Source organism: Dendrobates tinctorius, unplaced genomic scaffold, assembly GCF_039654945.1.
Source record: "Dendrobates tinctorius isolate UK_male_01 unplaced genomic scaffold, ASM3965494v1 ptg000089l, whole genome shotgun sequence".
NCBI lineage: Eukaryota > Metazoa > Chordata > Amphibia > Anura > Dendrobatidae > Dendrobates > Dendrobates tinctorius.
Genome location: NW_027361757.1, coordinates 5097695 through 5119712, shown reverse-complemented (window position 1 = coordinate 5119712; position 22018 = coordinate 5097695). Strand labels below are relative to the sequence as shown.

General features: G+C 42.1%; 1 protein-coding gene across 1 annotated transcript in view; it reads left to right on the top strand.

Annotated features, from left to right (window-relative positions):
- Window positions 1-21416, top strand: part of WNT8B (Wnt family member 8B) — an 85264-nt gene extending 63848 nt beyond the window's left edge. Inside the window, exon 8 of the mRNA XM_073585942.1 lies at window positions 19955-21416. Coding sequence (XP_073442043.1) covers window positions 19955-20518 — 564 coding nt within the window. The 3' untranslated portion in view covers window positions 20519-21416. The remainder of the gene's footprint in view (window positions 1-19954) is intronic.
- The last annotated feature ends 602 nt before the right edge of the window (window positions 21417-22018 follow it).

Below are 22018 nucleotides of genomic sequence, written 5' to 3'. Positions count from 1 at the left end.
AGGGCTCAGGTGCTGAGCTCTCCTCACACCTTGTAGATACCAGCTGTATTAAATATCCAGAATCTGTATCTAATAGCCACAGCCTGAGCTAAGTTCCAGCCAAGACAGTTAACCATTTACATGCTGATGTCAATCTTTGATAGCCGCATTTAGGGTATGTGCACACGTAAGCGTTTTTTCGCGTTTTTACCAAATAAAACACTTAAAAAACACTTTAAAGAAGCATCCCATTCATTTTAATGAATTCCGCACTTTTTTGTGCATATTGATGCGTTTTTTTCCGCGAAAAAAATGCATTGCGGTAAAAAAACGCAGCATGCTCATTAATTTCGTGGAAAATTCCGCATTTCTAGCTATTTTCTATGAGACTGTGGACGCTCCAGAAAAAAACACGCAGAAAACGCATGGAAAAAAACGCGCGTTTTCTGGGAAGGAGTCTGGTTTTCAGTCAGGAATTTTCTGCATACCTGTGTACATAGCCTAAAAAGAAAGTCATGCCGATCCTCCCATGTAGACAATCCCATCTGCTCCACATGATGTGATCGCAGAGTGTTGATGGATCACAATGACAGGGATGTAACAAGAATACATGAGCCCTCTGGAAAATTGGTGCAAGATGTGCAATTAATGAGGAGAGACTGTCATCTGCTGGCCAGCCAAAATCAAGCGGAACCAAAGTATGCTGGAAGATTTGCAGAGGGAAGGACCTTGTTTGCTGGACCAGATCAGTGACCCCCTGGTAAGAACTTCCCTGATATAAAATCCCAGCATGCCAAAAAACAAGGAGATTTGTCGCTGGGTCCGGATCCCCCGGAAGATATCCCCAAGTATGGCTTATGCTGGTCAGAGTCGTAATCTGCGCCCTGCGCTGATCAAGTCACCAAGGTCTGACTACGCCTGTCAAGAGTTGAGGGCTGGTCCTCTCCGCCCTGAGCCTGAGAGACTTTCACCAACCATCAAGCCGAGTAGAGCCGTGTGGCGACTGAGACAGAAGAGGTACGCCTGTGAGAGAGGAGGAACAGTACAAGTGAGCAGGGCCGTCACTTCCAGCTATCGCCAAAGGTACTGGGGTCGGCTGGGACTAGGATCACAGGTTTGGATGGGGCTGGTTGGTGCATGGGATGCTCAATGGGCTTTAATAGACTACGTCAGGAAGAGACTTGTGGCCCAGCGGGAAAACACAGTGACCACTGCTAGAGCCAGAGCTTCAAGTGAGAACGCACCTGGTGTCTCCCAAGACTGGGCACACCACTATCGTTAAGTACTGAGAGACTTTCTAGTTTGTTTATAACCTGTAATAATTCTTTATATTGTTATATTGCATATTTACTAACCGTAATTGTTTAGAAGTTAATGTATAAAAATACCAATATATCAACTCCTGGCTGTTTCCACCTCGTGATCTCTGTATGTTGCATTCAGACACCTGCATTACAGAGAACCGCTGAAGAAATGAAAAAAGTGCATGGAGCTCAAGCACTAAAGACTTCGTAATTGACACCACCCAAGGCTCTGACAAAAGACCCTGAGAAGCCAAAGACTTGTTAAGGCAGTCAAAGGCCTTTTTTGCATCTAGGTCAAAAAGTATGGCCTTCACCATCCACCTGGTGTTATATTCCTTCTGTTGCAAAAAAAAGAACAAATCTGACCTGTTCATTAAAGTGAACCTGTCAGCAGGATTATACATAGTAACCTACACACAGTGTCAGGTCGGCACCGTTATACTGAATAAAATGATACCTGGGGTGATGAAATCCATCTTGTTGCTTCTTAATCATTATTTTCAGTTTTGTGCTAATGAGATTCTCGCGCCTTAAGGCGGGGTTCATGTATGTGGTGCTCTGATTAGGTATTCATAATACAGACTGCTGACAGGTCACTGATCCCTCACTGACTTGCCCCCTAGTTTGCATAATGAATACCATCACATACAATATTTAAAAAAAAAAAACGCTTCTGGAGGCAGGTGTCGGCCGTGGCACCTGCGCTGCAGCATAATCGCATGGTTACTGTGCACTTAACCCATTTTACAGATTTACTTGAGCGAGGGAAAAAAAAAAGTCATTTTGAAAATGGCACCTTAGTGCATGAGAATCTCAATAACACGAAACTGAAAATAAAGATTAAGAAACAACAACAAGATGGATTTCATCAACCAAGGTATCATTTTATTCAGCATAACACTGTGTGTAGGTTACTATACATAATCCTGCTGACAGGTTCCCTCTAACCCCTTCCCGACCTTTGTTGCCACGTAGCCGTCATGCAAGTCGGTGCCAATCTGACCCATGAAACCTATGTGGCGTCATGAATTGATAGTCACCCGACCCGCACATACAGGACCTTTTGTGCTTCACCCCAGGGGGGTGGCTTAGTCCCCCCCGGTGGCTACAATCGCTCTGATTAGCTGTTAAAAGCGAAACAGCCAATCAGAGCAATTTGTAATATTTCACCAATGAAATTTGGTGAAATATTACAATCCAGCCATGGCCGATGCTGCAATAGCATCGGCCATGGCTGGAGACCAAGATCCGACCCCCCACACGACTGATGGGGGCGATCGGCCCCCACCACCGACTGACGGCGGTGATCTGCCGCCGCCGTCACCACATGCTCCCCTCCCCCTTCCCTCCGCTCCCCCTGCCTTCCGATCCCCCCCAGTACCTCCTATGTCCCTGTGTCCATCCCAGTGTCCCTCCCGGATCCTTCTTGGGTGCCGCCATCTTGCAAAATGGCGGGCGCATACGCAGATCACCCGTCGAATTTGCCTGCCGGCAGATTCATTCATTCATTTTGATCACTGTGATAAACTCTCACAGTGATCAAAATAAAAAAAGTAAATAACCCCCCTTTATCACCCCCATAGGTAGGAACAAATAATAAAATAAAGAAAATATTTTTATTTTTCCATTAGGGTTAGGGTTTCCATTAGGGTTAGGGTAAGAATTAGGGTTAGGGTTGGAATTAGGGTTATGGTTAGGGTTGGAATTAGGTTTAGGGTTGGAATTAAGGTTAGGGTTGGGATTAGGGTTAGAGTTGGAATTAGGGTTAAGATTAGGGTTAGGGGTGGGTTGGGATTAGGGTTAGGCTTGTGGTTAGGGTTAGAATTGGGATTAGGGTTAGGAGTGTGTTGGGGTTAGGGTTGTGGTTAGGGTTATGGTTAGGGTTGGGATTAAGGTTAGGGGTGTGTTGAGGTTAGGGTTGGAGTTAGAATTGAGGGGTTTCCACTATTTAGTCACATCAGTAGGTCTCCAAATGCAGCATGGAGCCACCATTTATTCCAGCCAATTTTGCTTTCAAAAAGTCAAACAGTGCTCCCTCCATTCTGAGCCCCGACGTGTGCCCAAACAGTGGTTTAACCCCACATATGGGGTATCATCGTACTCATGAAAAGTTGCACAACAACTTTGGGGGTCTAATTTCTCCTGTTACCCTTGGGGAAATAAAAAATTGGTGGCTAAAAAAATTATTTTTGTGGAAAAAATTATTTTTTATTCACGGCTCTGCATTATAAACTTCTGTGAAGAACTTGGGGATTCAAAGTGCTCACCACACATCTAAATAAGTTCCTTGGGGGATCTAGTTTCCAAAATGGGGTCACTTGTGTGGGGTTTCTACTGTTTAGGTACATCAGGGGCTCTGCAAACGTAACATGACGCCCGCAGACCATTCCATCAAGTCGGCATTTCAAAACGTCACTACTTTCTTTCCGAGCCCCGAAGTGTGCCCAAACAGTGGTTCCTCCTCACATATGGGGTACGAGCGTACTCAGGACAAACTGGACAATAACTTTTGGGGTCCAATTTCTCCAGTTACCCTTGTGAAAATTAAAAATTGCGGGCTAAAAAATGATTTTTTAAGGAAAAAAATGATTTTTTATTTTCACGTCTCTGGGTTATAAACTTCTGTGAAGCACTTGGGGGTTCAAAGTGCTCACAACATATCTACATAAGTTCCTTGGGCAGTTTATTTTCCAAAATGGGGTCACTTGTGGGGGGTTTCCACTGTTCAGGCACATCAGGGGCTCTGCAAATGTAACATGATGCCCGCAGACCATTCCATCAAGTCAGCATTTCAAAACGTCACTACTTCCCTTCCGAGCCCCGACGTGTGCCCGTACAGTAGTTTTCTCCCACATATGGGATATCAGCGTTCTCAGAACAAATTGGACCACAACTTTTCGGGTCTAATTTCTCCTGTTACCCTTGGGAAAATAAAAAAAATGGTGACTAAAAGATCATGTTTGTGGCAAAAAAATGATATTTATATTCATGGCTCTGCGTTTATAAAATTCTGTGAAGCACTTGGGGGTTCAAAGTGCTCACTACAGATCTAGATAAGCTCCTTGGGGGGTCTAGTTTCCAAAATGGGGTCACTTGTGGGGGTTTCTACTATTTAGGCACATCAGGGGCTCTGCAAACGCAACATGATGCCCGCAGAACATTCCATCAAAGTCTGCATTCCAAAATGGTGCTCCTTCCCTTCTGAGCTCTCCCATGCACCCAAACAGTGGTTCCCCCCCAGATATAGGGTATTGGTGTACTCAGGACAAATTGCACAACAACTTTTGTGGTCCAATTTCTCCTGTTAGCCTTGTGAAAATAAGGAATAGCGGGCTAAAAAATAATTTTTGAGGAAAAAAATGATTTTTTTATTTTCACTGCTCTGCGTTATAAACTTTTGTGAAGCACCTGGGGGTTCAAAGTGCTCACCACACATCTAGATAAGTTCCTTAAGGGGTCTAGTTTTCAAAATGGTGTGGGGTTTTTTCACTGTTTAGGCACATTGGGGCTCTCCAAATGCGACATGGTGTCCGCTAACGATTGGAGCTAATTTTCCATTCAATAAGTCAAATGGCGCTCCTTCCCTTCCGGGCCCTGCCGTGTGCCCAAACAGTGGTTTATGACCATATATGAGGTATCAGTGTACTCAGGAGAAATTGCCCAACAAATGTTAGGATCCATTTTATCCTGTGAAAAAAAGTACTTTTTTTTTACGGATCAATTTGTGAAACACCTGGGGGTTCAAAGTACTCACTATGTTTCTAGATAAGTTCCTTGGGGAGTCCCAAAATGGGGTCTCTTGTGGGGGAGCTCCAATGTTTAGGCACACAGGGGCTCTCCAAACGCGACAGAGCAACCGCTAAATATTCCAGCATATTTTCCATTGAAAAAGTCAAATGGCGCTCCTTCCCTTCTGAGCCCTGCCATGTGCCCAAACAGTGGTTTATGACCACACATGAGGTATCGGTATACTCAGGAGAAATTTCCCAACAAATGTTAGGATCCATTTTATCCTGTTGCCCATGTGAAAATGAAAAAATTGAAGCTAAAAGAAAATTTTTGTTGGAAAAATTAAAATGTCCATTTTTTCCTTCCACATTGCTTTAGTTCCTGTGAAGCACCTGAAGGGTTAATAATCTTCTTGAATGTAGTTTTGAGTAGCTTGAGGGGTGCAGTTTTTAGAATGGTGTAACTTTTGGGTACTTTCTGCCATATAGACCCCTCAAAGTGACTTCAAATGTGAGGTGGTCCCTAAAAAAATGGTTTTGTAAATTTTGTTGTAAAAATGAGAGATCACTGGTCAACTTTTAACCCTTATGACTTCCTAACAAAAAAAAAATGTTTCCAAAATTGTGCTGATGTAAAGTAGACATGTGGGAAATGTTATTTATTAACTATTTTGTGTCACATAACTCTCTGGTTTAGTCAAATAAAAATTCAAAATTTGAAAATATATATATAAAATAAAATAATTTCGCGCACAAAAAAACCTCACAATAATAAGGAATTTGTTAAGATAAAAAACTGTTAGATTACAATACACACAATTCACCAAAGAAGTAGTGAGTTGATTGGTTCCATAGAAAAAAACCAAAATGCTTAAATTAAAACATGCTGTTGGAGGCTCAATTAGTAAAATTCCAATCAAAAAACAAATAATCACTTCGATACTTATGAAAAGACAGAAATGTATTCTGAGGCTATAGCAATTTATTTGACATACATATAAAACTAAGATACTCATTGGAAGACAAAACCCCAGTAATAGACATATAAGAAAGCAGCAATAAATGTGAAATGGATATAGCGCTATATCTCTAAATAAAAACTAAAAAGAGGTCAAAAAATATGTGAGTACCACCACTTGAAGTAAAAAATGTTACTAAACATCATCCAAATAAAAAATTTGGGATGAATAAATAATTGCAGAAAAATAACAAATTGATTGCAGTCACATGGAAATTACCCCGGCCGGTGGCTATATCTCCTGCCAAATGATAGGAAGCAACTTTCTATATTAAAAGTACCTTCAATGTCCCCAGTAAAAATATAGCCAGCTATTAATGAGCAACTGCGGCACATAAGATCTATACTTGCGGTTCCATTAGATACGGCATCTCCGTTCTGTGAGGTAAGGAAAGCAGGACCGGAAGTAACGCCAATAACACGTGTTCAGCAGCGTTCAAACTATGTAGTGCTGCATCTCCATCAGTTTCAGTGTCTCCGCTCTCTAGATTGAGAGGAACAGGACCTAGAGTGACTCTGACGTCACGTGTTCAGGTGCGATCCAAACGAAACACCAGTGCTAGAGAACGGTGCGGCACGTATCTCTACAACAACCAGAAAATAGGAGACACTTGTGCCGGTCAGTTGCAGAGAAGGTTCCGATGGTCTAGATTAGCAGCTGCAGATCTGCTATTAGACAAAATAGGAGTCGAACTTAGCTTGCCACGGATGATCACACGACCAAAGCTTGCCTGCTGGCTAAACAATATACAGGATGCAGAAAGGACCAAAAAACACCAAATTTCCGTTTTTTTCACAAACACAAAAATTATCGACCTAAATTTACTACTAACATGAAGCCCAATATGTCACGAGTAAACAATCTCAGAATCGCTAGGATCCGTTGAAGCGTTCCTGAGTTATTACCTCATAAAGGGACACTGGTCAGAATTGCAAAAAATGGCCAAGTCATTAAGGTCAAAATAGGCTGGGTCATGAAGGGGTTAATGGGGAAGCCAGCAGCTGGGAAAATCAGCTAACAGTTTAGTAAAGATCTGAGGATTCAGAAGCCTTAAATGGGTTTTCCCATGAACAAAAGTTGATTTTAATTACCGTATATACTCGCGTATAAGCCGAGATTTTCAGCCCATATTTTCGGGCTGAAAGTCCCCCTCTCGGCTTATACGCGAGTCAGATACGCCAGGGGGTCGGCGGGGGAGGGGGAGCAGGGGTGTTAGATCATACTGACCCCCCTGACACGTCTCTGTAGCCCACCTGCTTGTCCCACAGTCTTAGGCTCCTTCCTTCAGCGATCATGTGGTACCGCTCATTAAAGACATGAATATGCACATGTATGGAGTATCTTATGGGGCCATAACCTTTATGGAGCAGCATATGGGGCATATTATTCTATGGAGCATCTTATGAGGCCATTATTAACCTTTGTGCAGCATTATATGGGGTGTATTTTGTATGGAGCATCTTATGGGGCCATCATGAACTGTATGGAGCATTATATGGGGCTCCTGATTCAATATGGATATTCAAAAACATTTAACCTACTGATGTCTCAATTAATTTTACTTTTATTGGTATCTATTTTTATTTTTGAAATTCACCAGTAGCTGCTGCATTTTCCACCCTAGGCTTATACGCGAGTCAATAAGTTTTCCCAGTTTTTGTGGCAAAATTAGGGGGGTCGGCTTATACTCAGGTCGGCTTATACACACGTATATATGGTAATACATCTTGTAATAATAATAAGTTCCACAATTGCATATGTTTAACCCCTTCATGACTAGAGCTTTTTTCAATTTTTTGTTTTCGTTTTTCGCTCCCCTCCTTCCCAGAGCCATAACTTTTTTATTTTTCCGTCAATATGGCCATGTGAGGGCTTATTTTTTGTGGGACAAGTTGTACTTTTGAACGATATCATTGGCTTTAACATGTAGTGTACTTGAAAACAGGAAAAAAAGTGCGGTGAAATTGCAAAAAAAAAGTACAATCCCACACTTGTTTTTTGCTTGGCTTTTTTGCTAGGTTCAATAAATGCAAAAACTAACCTGCCATTATGATTCTCCAGGTCATTACGAGTTCATAGACACCAAACATGTCTAGGTTCTCCTTTATCTAAGTGGTGAAAATAAATTCCAAAGTTTGCTAAAAAAAATGCGCAATTTTCCGAGACCCATAGACTCCATTTTTCATGATCTCAGGTTGGGTGAAGGCTTATTTTTTGCGGGCTGAGTTGAAATTTTTAGTGATATCACTTTTGTGCATATATGTTTTTTTGATCGCCCGTTATTGCATTTTAATGCAATGTCGCGGCGACCAAAAAAACGCAATTCTGTAGTTTTTAATTTTTTTCTCACTACGCCGTTTAGTGATCGGGTTATTGCTTTTTTTATTGATAGATCGGGCAATTCTGAACACGCCGATACCTAATATGTCTATGTGTGTTTTTTTTTTATTGTTTTATTTTGATTGGGGCAAAAAGGGGGTGATTTGAACTTTCCGTTTTTTTTATTTTTAAACTTTTTTTTACTTTTGGCATGCTTCAGGCTTGAAGCATGCAGAACTCGATCGCCTCTGCTACATACGGGCGATGAGCAGATCGCCCATATGTAGCAGATTTATTGCTGTGCAACGTGTTGCCGACCCCTGATCACGTGATGGGGGTCGGCGATGAGCTCACTTACGGCCCGACGGCCGGAAGCACTAGTTAAATAAAATGGGGTTAAATAAAATGTTCCTGTGCTGAGATAATCTTATAAATGTGCCCCTGCTGTGTACTGTGTAATGGCTGTGTCTAACTGTACAGGAACATTGTCTGATCATACCACAGCTCCTGGGCAGGGGAGAAAAAAGTATACAGACATTACAGCAGGGGATCATTAATGATTATTTCTTTGAAGTACAACATTGTTTAAAAACCGGCATTGAAATATTTTACCTCACAAAAAGAATCAGCAGTGATCCTGTGCTGTCCTGTCTGCATACTCTTTTGCTTCGTCCCCTGCGCAGGAGCTGTGGTATGATCAGACTATGTTCTTGTACGGTCAGACACAGCCATTACACAGTACACAGCACAAGCACATTTATAAGATTATCTCAGCACAGGAACATTTTATTTAAACACTCCAATTGTGGAAATTATTATTATTACAAGATGTACTGATTAAAATGAACTTTTGTTCATGGGAAAACCCCTTTAAGGATGATAGCTTGTACAATCCAATAGGCCCTTCCCTGCTTTAGGGACTATTGAAATAAAAAAGTGTATTATTATGTCTGGAATATGATCACCTTCCATAAATGATGTAAAACAATTTAATTATATACGGAGCACTGCGTTCTATGTTTTATAATATACCATATTTTTCGGATTATAAGATGCACTTTTTTCCCCCAAATTTGGGGGGAAAATGGGTGTGTGTCTTATAATGGGAATATACCTTACTGGCCGCGGTGGAACAGGGTCCCAGGGTCGCTGCTGGAGAAGGCAAGAGTGGAGCATTGCTGCAGGCTGGGATGAGGGGGTGTTCCGATTTGCGCCACTGCGGGTGTTCAGGGGTGCGGGGGTTCTGCCGACATTTTGTAAAAACCCAGAGCCCCTGCACTTACATGGTTTACTGTTCGGTGGACTCCAGGAAAATGGCTGCAGGGGGTGGCACATGCACAGATGGAGATCTCGGCACCAAGATCTCGGGAGATGAGATCTCGCTGAGACTAATGACATTTTTATTGATATCATTTTGTGGTAAATATAACATTTTGATTGCTTTTTATTGTATTTTTGAGGGTAACTGTGGTGGACAAAAAAATGTTAATTTGGGCTTGTAAGGTACGGTTTAAATAATTTTATACGCTGATAAATTGAACTTTTTTTTTAGATATGACACCAAATACATTTTTTTTTTTATTTCCTTATTTTTAGGACTCGCTCAGACTGGCGTATAGTCAGCGTATATCTCTAATGTTTCATCGAATAGCACTCACTCCAATGTTATACTATGGCACAGTGCTGACTAGCATTTATTTTCTGAGTTGGCAAAAAAATGGCTGCATGCTGTGACTGGCAGAATATCTCTCACAGTGCACACCCAAACAGGTCTATGAGTGCAGTCTGATATACACCAAGACAGGCAAAGGAGGAGATGGAGAAATTATTTTCTCTGTCTCCTCTGCACCTTGTCTGTGATTCTATCATGCGAGAGGATCGGAGCACAGTAGCATGACACTTGGCTCCCGCTCACAGCAGAGCTGAAGCTGAATGTCATTAGCATATTGCATCTGATGGTATACGCTAATGTGACCCAGCCTTAAAGGTAGAAAGGGAGAGATGATTTAAACTTTTCTTTTGTAAAAAAAAAAAAAAAAAATTCAACAAACTTTCCTTTTTAATTTTACTTTATTTTTTAATCTCCATAGGGAACTTGAACCTGAAATTGTTTACATACCCCGGCAGAATTTTTGCTTTCTTGGCCTTTTTTCAGAGGAAAACTTTTTCTTCATTCATGGGTAGTGGTTGGGTGAAGCCATTTATTGTCAAGCTACTGTGTTTTCTCTTTATAAATCATAATGACAACCCAAAACATCCAAATGACTCTGATCAAAAGTTTACATACCCCATTTCTTAATACCGTGTATTGTCCCCTCTAACATCAATGATAGCTTGAAGTCTTTTGTGGTAGTTGTGGATGAGGTTATTTTCTCAGATGGTAAATGTTAGGAGTTGTATTTCTGCGCTTTCTCAGCAGGGATCCAGATCCTCTAATTCTGCACTCTCCTCCTATTTATCCACTGCAGCAAATCTCTTCTGAGGCTAAGTCCTTCTGTCCTTTTACTGGGCATGCTCATGGGACGATCTCCCTTTGGAGATCGGGAGTCATGTGCTCAGGTCCCGCTCCAGTTTTCATTGGTCCATCTCAGAGATCTGGAAGCGTGCAGAAGGTCCTGGCTGCTATAAAAGGCGCGCATGGCTGTTCCGCCATGCGCTAGTATAGACTTACTTGCTGCTGTGTGTATGAGGACGGATGCATGATTCTGGTGACTGACTCATTTGAAACCCCTTCCCTCTGATATTACGCATGTGGATAGGGACTTAGCTAGAATCAGCGCCAGCGCTCCTCTGCTGCAACATCCACAGCTGCTAGCGTCCGATATTGCGCTTGCGCCTTGCCTTTGTCGTTTAGCGGCAGGGTCCACGTTGCGCTGCAGGAGCAGCCTCCTTTGCGTTCGCAGTTGCAACGTCGCGCACACAGTAGGTCTAGATGGACGTAGTGCCGCCGTCTTGGGCTACTCCTGTGACCTTATACCGTGTGTGCACTTTTTACTGAGTACTGTGACTACAACAGGCTCAGTCATTTGTGTTTGTACTTTTAGGCATGTCTGTGAGTTAACTGAGATTGCTCTGCGCACCTGGGTGAAGTTTAACCCTGTGTGCATCTCTGCCATATTGCTCCTGCCACCACTTAGCAGCGGTTATATCACCTACTGCACGGTGGACCCCGAGCGGCGAACGCACTTTATTATTATTTTTTATTTAGTGCGTTCCGCCGTTCCTAACAGTAAAGCTGCCCACTCTTCTTGGCAAAAAGCCTCCAGTTCCTGTAAATTCCTGGGCTGTCTAGCATGAACTGCACACTTTAGATCTCCCCAGAGTGGCTCAATGATGTTGAGGTCAGGAGACTGAGATGGCCACTCCAGAACCTTCACTTTGTTCTGCTGTAGCCAATGACAGGTCAACTTGGCCTTGTCTTTTGGATTGTTGTCATGTTAGAATGTCCAAGTAAGTCCCATGTGCAGCTTCTGGGCTGATTATTTCAAATTTGCCTCCAGTATTTGCTGATAATTTGATGCATTCATCATTCCTTCAACTTTGACCAAGTGTCCTGTGCCTCTGTAGCTCACACATCTCCAAAACATCAGCAATCCACCTCCGTGCTTTACAGTAGGAATGGTGTTCCTTTCATCATAGGCCTTGTTGACCTCTCTCCAATTGTATCGTTTATGGTTGAGGCCAAAAAGTTCAATTTTGGTCTCATCACTCCAAATTGCCTTGTTTCAGAAGTTTTGAGGTTTGTCTCTGTGTTGATTTGCGTATTATAGGCAAGATATTTTATGGCATTTGTGCAGTAATGGCTTTCTTCTTTCGACATGACTATGCAGCCAATTTTTCTTCAAATGCCTCCTTATTGTGCATCTTGAAACAGCCACACTGCTAGTTTTCAGAGAGTCATGTATTTCAGCTGATGTTTTTTGTGAGTTTTTCTTTGCATCGAAAACAATTTTCCTGGCAGGTGTGGATGAAATATTTGTTGGTCTACCTGACCGTGGTTTTGTTTTTACAGAGCCCCTGATTTTCCATTTGTAAATCACAGTTTGAACGCTGCTGACCGGCATTATCATTTCTTTGGATATCTTTTTGTATCCCTTTCCTGTTTTATTCAGTTTAACTACCTCTTCCGGTAGATCCGTTGACAATTCTTTTGCTTTCCCCGTGACTCACAATCCAGAAATACCAGTGGCTGGATGAAAGATGCAAGAGTCTGTCTGGATCCCAGAAACTCACTCAGCTTTTATACACACACTGATTACAAGCAAACAGGTCACAGGTGAGGATGTTACTTTTAGTAGCCATTCGAACCCATTTGTGTCAACTTCTGTGCATGTTATCAGGCCAAAATCATCAGGGTATGTAAACTCTTGATCAGAGTCATTTTGATGTTTTGGGTTATCATTATGATTTAAAAAGAGAAAACACAGTAGTTTGGATTCACCCAACCACTAACCATGAGTGGAGAAAAAGTTTTGGTGTTATCATTCATATTCTCTGAAAAAAGGCCAAGAAAGCAAAAATTCTGCCAGGGTATATAAACTTTTGAGCACAACTTTAGCAACATCCCAGTCTCCTATGGAGCATGGCCTGTAGCTGAGCTTCACAGGAAGACTAACATGGCAGTTACAGGCAGGGCAGCCATTACAACATTTTGGGCTCCATCAGTTCAATAGTCAGCGCCCCTTGTGGTCAATTCAAACATTATCTATTTCATTCTAAGCCCTGGGAAGACAGATTCTATGGCACACAAATTGCCCTCAGGCTTTCTCCTCCCCGAAATATGAAGGACGATCTATGCTCCTCTCCCAGGACATGCGGCTCTCGTTTTGTCCAGTGCTGGTCCCTGTGCAACCAGACTGTTGTGATGACATGCTGTTTTGGATTTTCTTTCGAATTCTTGTTAATTTGCTTAATTTTCTATGGAAATTCTCCCAAAAAAATCTGCTACATCTGACCAGACCATTAGAACTAATTCAGGCATGTGTAGTTATCTGGTATATTTAAAAAAGAATAACCGATTTTCATCAAAGTGCTGGATCAGTTTTTTATCAATGTTTATTACTATATGCAAACAAAAAAAATATGGATATGGACTTTCCCATACACAATAAAGGGTATAGATTCTGTCAAAAACATGGATGTAACACCAAGTTAAAAACCCCACAAAACTTATCTACCAGTAGTGCACCTCTCACACCATAAAAAGCATTCACAGGAAGTCTGCTCCTCAACACATATGATGTCTCTGTAATGTATAAAGTATTCTCCCTCCCACGCATTGCATACAGTGCATATAACATACATTTATACTAAAACTGCTCTCATAATATCAGTTGTGGTGATGTTGTCCCCCTCCCCCACATAGAGCATATATAGTCAATTTCCCCTCCCCACATATAGCCTATATAGCCAAGTTCTCCTCCTCCATATATAACGGATATAGCAAAGTCCTCCTCCCCCACATATAGCCTATATAGCAAAGTCCCCCTCACATATATTAATAATAATAATAATAATTTTATTTCTATAGCGCCGACATATTCTGCAAGACTTTACATTTTAGAGGGGACTAGTACATACAATAGAAATTACAGCATAACGATGAACACATAGATCAAAACAGATACCAAGAGGAATGTGGGCCCTGCTCGCAAGCATATAGCCAAGTTCCCCTCTCCGCACATAATGTATATAGCAAAGTCCCCCTCCACCAAAATTGATGTACCGTATATAGATCCAATATTCTATTACACATATGAATTTCACATAAAATAATATTTAGAAATTAAAATTGCTTCTCCTCACAGTCTTCAGAAATCCAGGAAAGAGTCTTCCTGATGATAGTATTAGCAGCAGAAAATGGAGGAAGTCCGGGCAACTGCTGCATGTTGGGGAATGACAGCACCGATGGCAGCACAGTCTCATCAAGCTCCTCCTGCAAGAGAAGAGTGATGGTATGCAGACTGCTAGGGTAACCATCCCCACAGTGATACCACTTGGGGCATGGCTATGGAAGTTGGTCAGGTTGACACCTCTGCATAAGAGGTGTCAGTATGTAAGGGGGTGGCAGGCCCCCTCAGTTGCGCCTTCTTCTCCTTTCATGTGACCCCCTGTGCTCTTTATGTACCGTGATGCAACATATGTGTTTTGGTATTAATTGCACTGTAGTATGCCATGTATGTATGTATGTAGTATACCATGTATTGTGATGTTCCCCTTTAAGGCCTGTACATAGTTAGAGACAGAACTAGTTAATTAGAGGGGCTGGGCTTGCAGCTTCGTGGAAGAGGAAGCTGCTGCTTCCCGGTCAGAAAGCCCAGGTACATCAACCAGGGTAGATGTGTGTTACAGAAGGGGCATTGCCAGACTCCCAGATGGAAGAGATCTGCTGCCCCGGATCCAGGATCTATACGGACTGAAGGCTTACAACACAGGCCCCCAGGACTTGGAAAGGGCCTTTGCTGAAGGGGTCTCCATCACTCAGATGCCAGCAATTGGACTACTGTGAATCTCGGCCACTGCGGATGTTGTGGGTACGGCTACAGCAAGTGTCAGGGAGAGAGCAGGAAGCCAGTGTTGAAATTTTCTTTTTGTCCATCCTTCATCATTGTTCAAATAAAGTTACTTTTCCCTGTTGGAGTACAGCTGCCTTCCGGACCCTTATCTGCCTGGACTGCTGTGACCAGAGGACGAGAAGGTAACCTATGGGGAAAAGCTGTGTTGGTCGCATCTATCTCTGTACAAGGGCCCAGGGGTGATCACTGACAGAGTGCTCAGTGGACTCTGACTATGTACTGTGTCTTTAAATAACTTGCTACAACTACCCCACGGTTGCCCTTTTTACACGTGGCATAGTCTGCAGGATGGACCCCTGCAGCCTAAAGACTGATGGATGGAATATGTCAGACTTGTGATTTTGGAATGCTGTCTGCCATAGAAGGATTAGAGATGGCAGCTGACCGGGAATGTGAATCTGAAATATATGATGTGCTGCCCGAGCTGGAAGAGATGGAGCTGTCAGCTGACAGTGATCCTGAGATTTGGGACTTGTGCTTTGTTGCCCACCTTTACAGCAGTACAGGTGGCTGACAGAGACTTTGGGCAGTGGACCACTGTAAAAGAAGATGGCGGGTGTTATTAATTAAAAAATGGCGCCGACCACTGCTGAAAAGATGGTGTCCGTTGGCGCAAAAACTGAAGATGGTGCCACCTTCGTGGGCGTCATATGGGAAATTTGGTGCCAGAAGAGAGAATCCCATACCCTGTTGTGGCAGAAGCCCACCCAGAATGGGTACGGGCGAAGAAGAAGCTGCTGCCCTTGCAGCCTGAGGAGAAACAGTGGAGCGGCAAAGAGTGACCCCACCCACGAATGGGTGGAACCAGAAAAAGATGGACTGTCTGTCAGAGGATGGGATGCCATTATCAACTGGCATGGAGAGGCACAGCATGTCCTATCGCGGCGGCATCGGCCGCCAGGATTGGATGCACTCCAAGGCTCGAACGGAGGCGGGCCTGAAGTTCGAGGCCTGGTGGTCATTGATGTGGTGAAGTAGTCCTGTGGCTAGTGAGAGAAGCATAGTTTCATATAGGAATCAAGTCTATATAATGAAATGCAGAGTGTAAACAGATATCATAATAACTAAATGCTGTAATAGCAAAATGTCAGTATTATAGCATATAATGTATAATGGGTGATCCACTATTGAATATCTCATAGGTAACTTCTGTGAATGGCTTAGGGGATATTCTACAAGAATTGCTGATTTAGTGATTATTTAACTCAGTGTAGCAGGAGCTCATGGACTAAGTGTCAGCCACCCCTGAGTTCAAGACATGTTCCTCTGACTGTGATTTCATGAAGATGATCACATTGTAAATGTTCTAAATCCAGCCTTCAATCCAAGGGTCACAACTCCATATATGATAGTGGTGGTCTATGGCTTTCACATAGAGTTTTTATATATTTACCATTGCACTAATAACCTTCATTTTTTACTCTTGTCATTGGAGTTTTCTTTAACCCCTTAATGTCCAATGACGGACACAGTCCGTCATCGGACATCTCCCCTGCTTTGATGAGGGCTCCGGCGCTGAGCCCGCATCAAAGCCGGGACATGTCAGCTGACATGTGCCCGCAATAGGCGCGAGCGGAATCGCCGTCCGCCCGCACCTATTAACTAGTTAAATGCCGCTGTCAAAGCTGACAGCGGGCATTTAAATAGCATTTCCGGCCGCCGGGCAGGAAATGACGTCATCTCCGACCCCCGTCACGTGATCGGGGGTCGGTGTCACGTTGCCTGGACAACCAGAGGCCTCTATGGTTGTTCCAGGCATAAGGCTTTCAGCGCCACCCGGTGGTCGGCGCTGAAAGCACAGCAGTAAATCTGCTACATATGGGCGATCTGCTCATCGCCCATATGTAGCAGAGCCGATCGGGTTGCGCAAGCTTCTAGCCTCCTATGGAGGCTATTGAAGCATGCCAAAAGTAAAAAAAAAAAAAAATGTTTAAAAATAAAAAAAAATTAAAAAAACAAAAGTTCAAATCACCCCCCTTTCGCCCCAATCAAAATAAAACAGTAAAAAAAAAATCCCACATACACATATTAGGTATCGCCGCGTTCAGAATCGCCCGATCTATCAATAAAAAAAAAAGCATTAACCCAATCGCTAAACAGCGTAGCGAGAAAAAAATTCAAAACGCCAGAATTACGTTTTTTTGGTCACCAAGACATTGCATTAAAATGCAATAACGGGCGATCAAAAGAACGTATCTGCACAAAAGTGGTATCATTAAAAACGTCAGTCCGGCACGGAAAAAATAAGCCCTCAACCGACCCCAGATCATGAAAAATGGAGACGCTACGGGTCTCGGAAAATTGCGGAATTTTTTTTTTTTTAGCAAACTTTGGAATTTTTTTTCACCACTTAGATAAAAGAGGACATAGACATGTTTGGTGTCTATGAACTCGTAATGACCTGGAGAATCATAATGGCAGGTCAGATTTAGCATCTAGTGAACCTAACAAAAAAGCCAAGCAAAAAACAAGTGTGGGATTGCACTTTTTTGGCAATTTCACCGCACTTGGAATTTTTTTCCCGTTTTCGAGTATACGACATGCTAAAACCAATGGTGTCATTTTAAAAGTACAACTCGTCCCGCAAAAAAATAAGCCCTCACATGGCCATATAAACGGAAAAATAAAAAAGTTATGGCTCTGGAAAGAAGGGGAGGGAAAAATGAAAATGCAAAACCAAAAATACCCCTGGTCGTTAAGGGGTTAAACAAGCAGCAAGGTGACAGCAATGGGACCATGAGTTAAGGCCCTTATACAAATTGCAACAGTAGCCATAAATAGCATATAGATGGCACATGGATGCTATTTGTGATTTTCACAGATCCATAGACTTGTACAGGTAATTTGGATCCATGACTTGGATAAAAAATGGACGTCTTTGTGATTTTTTTTTGGCGCACACATAGTCTGCAAAAATAATATGGACACACAAATGGTACCATAGATTTTAATGGGTACGTGTTCCATCCATGAAAATCATGGCTAGAGCACATACAGTGCCTACAAGTAGTATTCAACCCCCTGCAGATTTAGCAGGTTTACACATTCGGAAATAACTTGGCATTGTGACATTTGGACTGTAGATCAGCCTGGAAGTGTGAAATGCACTGCAGCTAAAAAGAATGTTATTTCTTTGTGTAATTTTTTTTTAAATTGTGAAAAGTTTATTCAGAGGGTCATTTATTATTCAACCCCTCAAACCACCAGAATTCTGTTTGGTTCCCCTAAAGTATTAAGAAGTATTTCAGGCACAAAGAACAATGAGCTTCACATGTTTGGATTAATTATCTTTTTCCAGCCTTTTCTGACTATTTAAGACCCTCCCCAAACTTGTGAACAGGACTCATACATGGTCAACATGGGAAAGACAAAGGAGCATTCCAAGGCCATCAGAGACAAGATCGTGGAGGGTCACAAGGCTGGCAAGGGGTACAAAACCATTTCCAAGGAGTTGGGCCTACCTGTCTCCACTGTTGGGAGCATCATCCGGAAGTGGAAGGCTTATGGAACTACTGTTGGCCTTCCACGGCCTGGACAGCCTTTGAAAGTTTCCTCCCGTGCCGAGGCCAGGCTTGTCCGAAGAGTCAAGGCTAACCCAAGGACAACAAGGAAGGAGCTCCGGGAAGATCTCATGGCAGTGGGGACATTGGTTTCAGTCAATACCATAAGTAACGTACTCCACCGCAATGGTCTCCGTTCCAGACGAGCCCGTAAGGTACCTTTTACTTTCAAAGCGTCATGTCAAGGCTCATCTACAGTTTGCCCATGATCACTTGGAGGACTCTGAGACAGACTGGTTCAAGGTTCTCTGGTCTGATGAGACCAAGATTGAGATCTTTGGTGCCAACCACACACGCGACGTTTGGAGACTGGATGGCACTGCATACGACCCCAAGAATACCATCCCTACAGTCAAGCATGGTGGGGGCAGCATCATGCTGTGGGGCTGTTTCTCAGCCAAGGGGCCTGGCCATCTGGTCCGCATCCATGGGAAGATGGATAGCACAGCCTACCTGGCGATTTTGGCCAAGAACCTCCGCTCCTCCATCAAGGATCTTAAGATGGGTCGTCATTTCATCTTCCAACAAGACAACGACCCAAAGCACACAGCCAAGAAAACCAAGGCCTGGTTCAAGAGGGAAAAAATCAAGGTGTTGGAGTGGCCTAGTCAGTCTCCTGACCTTAACCCAATTGAAAACTTGTGGAAGGAGCTCAAGATTAAAGTCCACATGAGACACCCAAAGAAGCTAGATAACTTGGAGAAGATCTGCATGGAGGAGTGGGCCAAGATAACTCCAGAGACCTGTGCCGGCCTGATCAGGTCTTATAAAAGACGATTATTAGCTGTAATTGCAAACAAGGGTTATTCCACAAAATATTAAACCTAGGGGTTGAATAATAATTGACCCACACTTTTATGTTTAAAATTTATTAAAATTTAACTGAGCAACATAACTCTTTGGTTTGTAAGATTTATGCATCTGTTAATAAATCCTGCTCTTGTGTGAAGTTTGAAGGCTCTAACTTATTTGCATCTTATCAAACCTGCTAAATCTGCAGGGGGTTGAATACTACTTGTAGGCACTGTATATGATTCACAGAGGTTTTCTAGAACACTATGGTTGTTCACCAGTCTCTAAAACCTGTGACAGGTAGTTATCAACACTCTGGGTATTACAATAACTGCTCATAAGCATGGAACTTTAATCAAAATAAAGTATCAACTATCCATAAAGTAAAATATTTAGGTAATAACAGTATACGAAAGAAATGCAGATGATACACTTCCCATAAAAATGTATATTATATATATATAGCAGTAACCTCAAACTTTAACTTTATCGCAACTATATTCATTGCATTATTAGACATGTTTGGTCGAGGGGGGGGGGGCTTTTTAATGTGGTAAAAGAAAATCATTTTAACAATTAAGCCAGTTTTTCAAAACTAAAAGCCAACAGATATCAAATCTCCATTTGCTGATATACTGGGAACATGGTTGTTGACATGTATTTTTCTGTCCTCTGCAGGCAGTGAAAAGCACCATGAAGCGGACATGTAAATGTCATGGGGTCTCTGGAAGTTGCACTACCCAAACTTGCTGGCTTCAGCTTCCTGAATTTAGAGAGGTGGGCTATTACTTAAAGGAAAAATATCACAAAGCTCTTAAGGTGGACCTACTGCAGGGAGCTGGTAACAGTGCTGCCAGCAGAGGTGCCATAGCTGAAACCTTCAGTTCTATCTCGAAGAAAGAGCTCGTTCACTTGGAAGATTCTCCAGATTACTGCCTGGAGAACAAAACTCTGGGTCTTCTTGGGACCGAAGGCAGAGAATGTCTTAAAAGAGGCAAAACACTGAACAAATGGGAAAAAAGAAGCTGCAAGCGCCTGTGTGCAGACTGTGGTCTGATTGTGGAGGAGAGAAGAGCAGACATGGTCTCCAGCTGTAACTGCAAATTTCATTGGTGCTGTGCTGTAAAATGTGAGCAATGCAGAAAAAGCGTGACCAAATACTTCTGTGTCAAGAAGGAGAAGCGTGAGAGGAGCGGAGGTGGCATGACACGCAAGAAAGAAACTAAACTGAAGAAGTATTAGACTTTTACTAACTTTTCTGTAACTGTATTGTTTATAAAAGCCTTATAGTCGGAACGAAGAATGGATCTGGTTACCTGGTGGCTCAATACGGTGATATGGTTTCTTTCTGCAATTACTACATGGACTAATAAAATGTGCAGTTACACTGAAAGCGCGCAACTGTTTGAGCTGTATTGCATCCCCAGACAATGCGTTCTCATATTCTCAACATAAAAAAAAATACATACAACCTTCATCAATTTTAGGTTATGAGGACTGTCACCAAGATACAATTCCTTGCAAACTTCTCCGCACCTCACAAACTTGATTATATAAGGAGCATAGCTATGAGGCATGTAGAGGTAATGGTATAATGTAAGCCCAAAGGGCTGTTTAATAGGAAGACACCAGTGTTGGTGGGGTCATAGTTGGTGGAGTCTGTGTTAAGGGGGCCTCAGATTACACCACTTTACAGTTTTATATACATCAGTTAGCTGGAATTTCAAATTGTAATCCAATCACAAGAAAAATCTATTACGATCTTTTCCAAAGTTTTCTTAAGAATTTTTAGAAATTCTGTATGCTACGGTTTTGAATATGCAGATATATAAAAATATAGGGGTGCTTTTGTTACGGATGTGGCTTTAGATACAGAAAGGACAACACTAGTTGCCATTAAGTTTATTTTAAGGCCATTGTAGATATTTCTCTTTTTAGCTTTGGGTCTAAGTTTTTCAGGAAACATTATTCATGCATTTTATGCATAGAGATAGTCTAACACTTAGTAGTTTTTTTTTAATTGTTCTGTTAATTTTGGTTTAAAACTGTAAACAGAAGTATACACACGTGGAACACAAACACGAAGTGAATATTTTCGGATTATCATTATTTTTATAAACTTTTAATTTGTTTGTAATGTTACCAGAATATAGGATGGAATCTCCAGCGCTGGACTTCAGTTAAAAATTCATCATTTATTATAAATTCTTAAAATCGGACAGAAAAAAGTAAATTCAAAGTCGCGTTTGTCTCTTGTGAATTTACTGCGTTTTGTATCTGCAATATATTCTTCCAGTTTGGAAAGATTTTTTTCCATTCTTAAATTAAATTTGTCAAAGTCTTTCACATTATTGTGTTTGTTCAAAGAAGTCTGCATCTTAGTGATCTCTTCTTTAACACAAGTCATCTCCAGTTCCTCATATTTAATAATCAGCTCCATTAGTTTAAAAGAACTTTGTGTAAGAATCTGCTCCCACTCTAATCTGAAGGTGTCTGAGTAGATGAAGGTAGGTCTTTTATTCAGTCTCAATCCCCTAGGGATAAGTTTTTTCGTCAGATAGGATTTTAGAGAGGTCATGTCCCACCATAATCTGGTTTCCTTATTTTTCCGATTTTCCAGTTTATTAAAAAGGTTTTCTAAAGACTCTGCCTGAGAGACCCCACTGCTCACATTAGTAACATCATCTGTAGAGTCAAAAATGGCTGCAAAAATATGCTGCCTATTTCTGTCCAAATCCATGT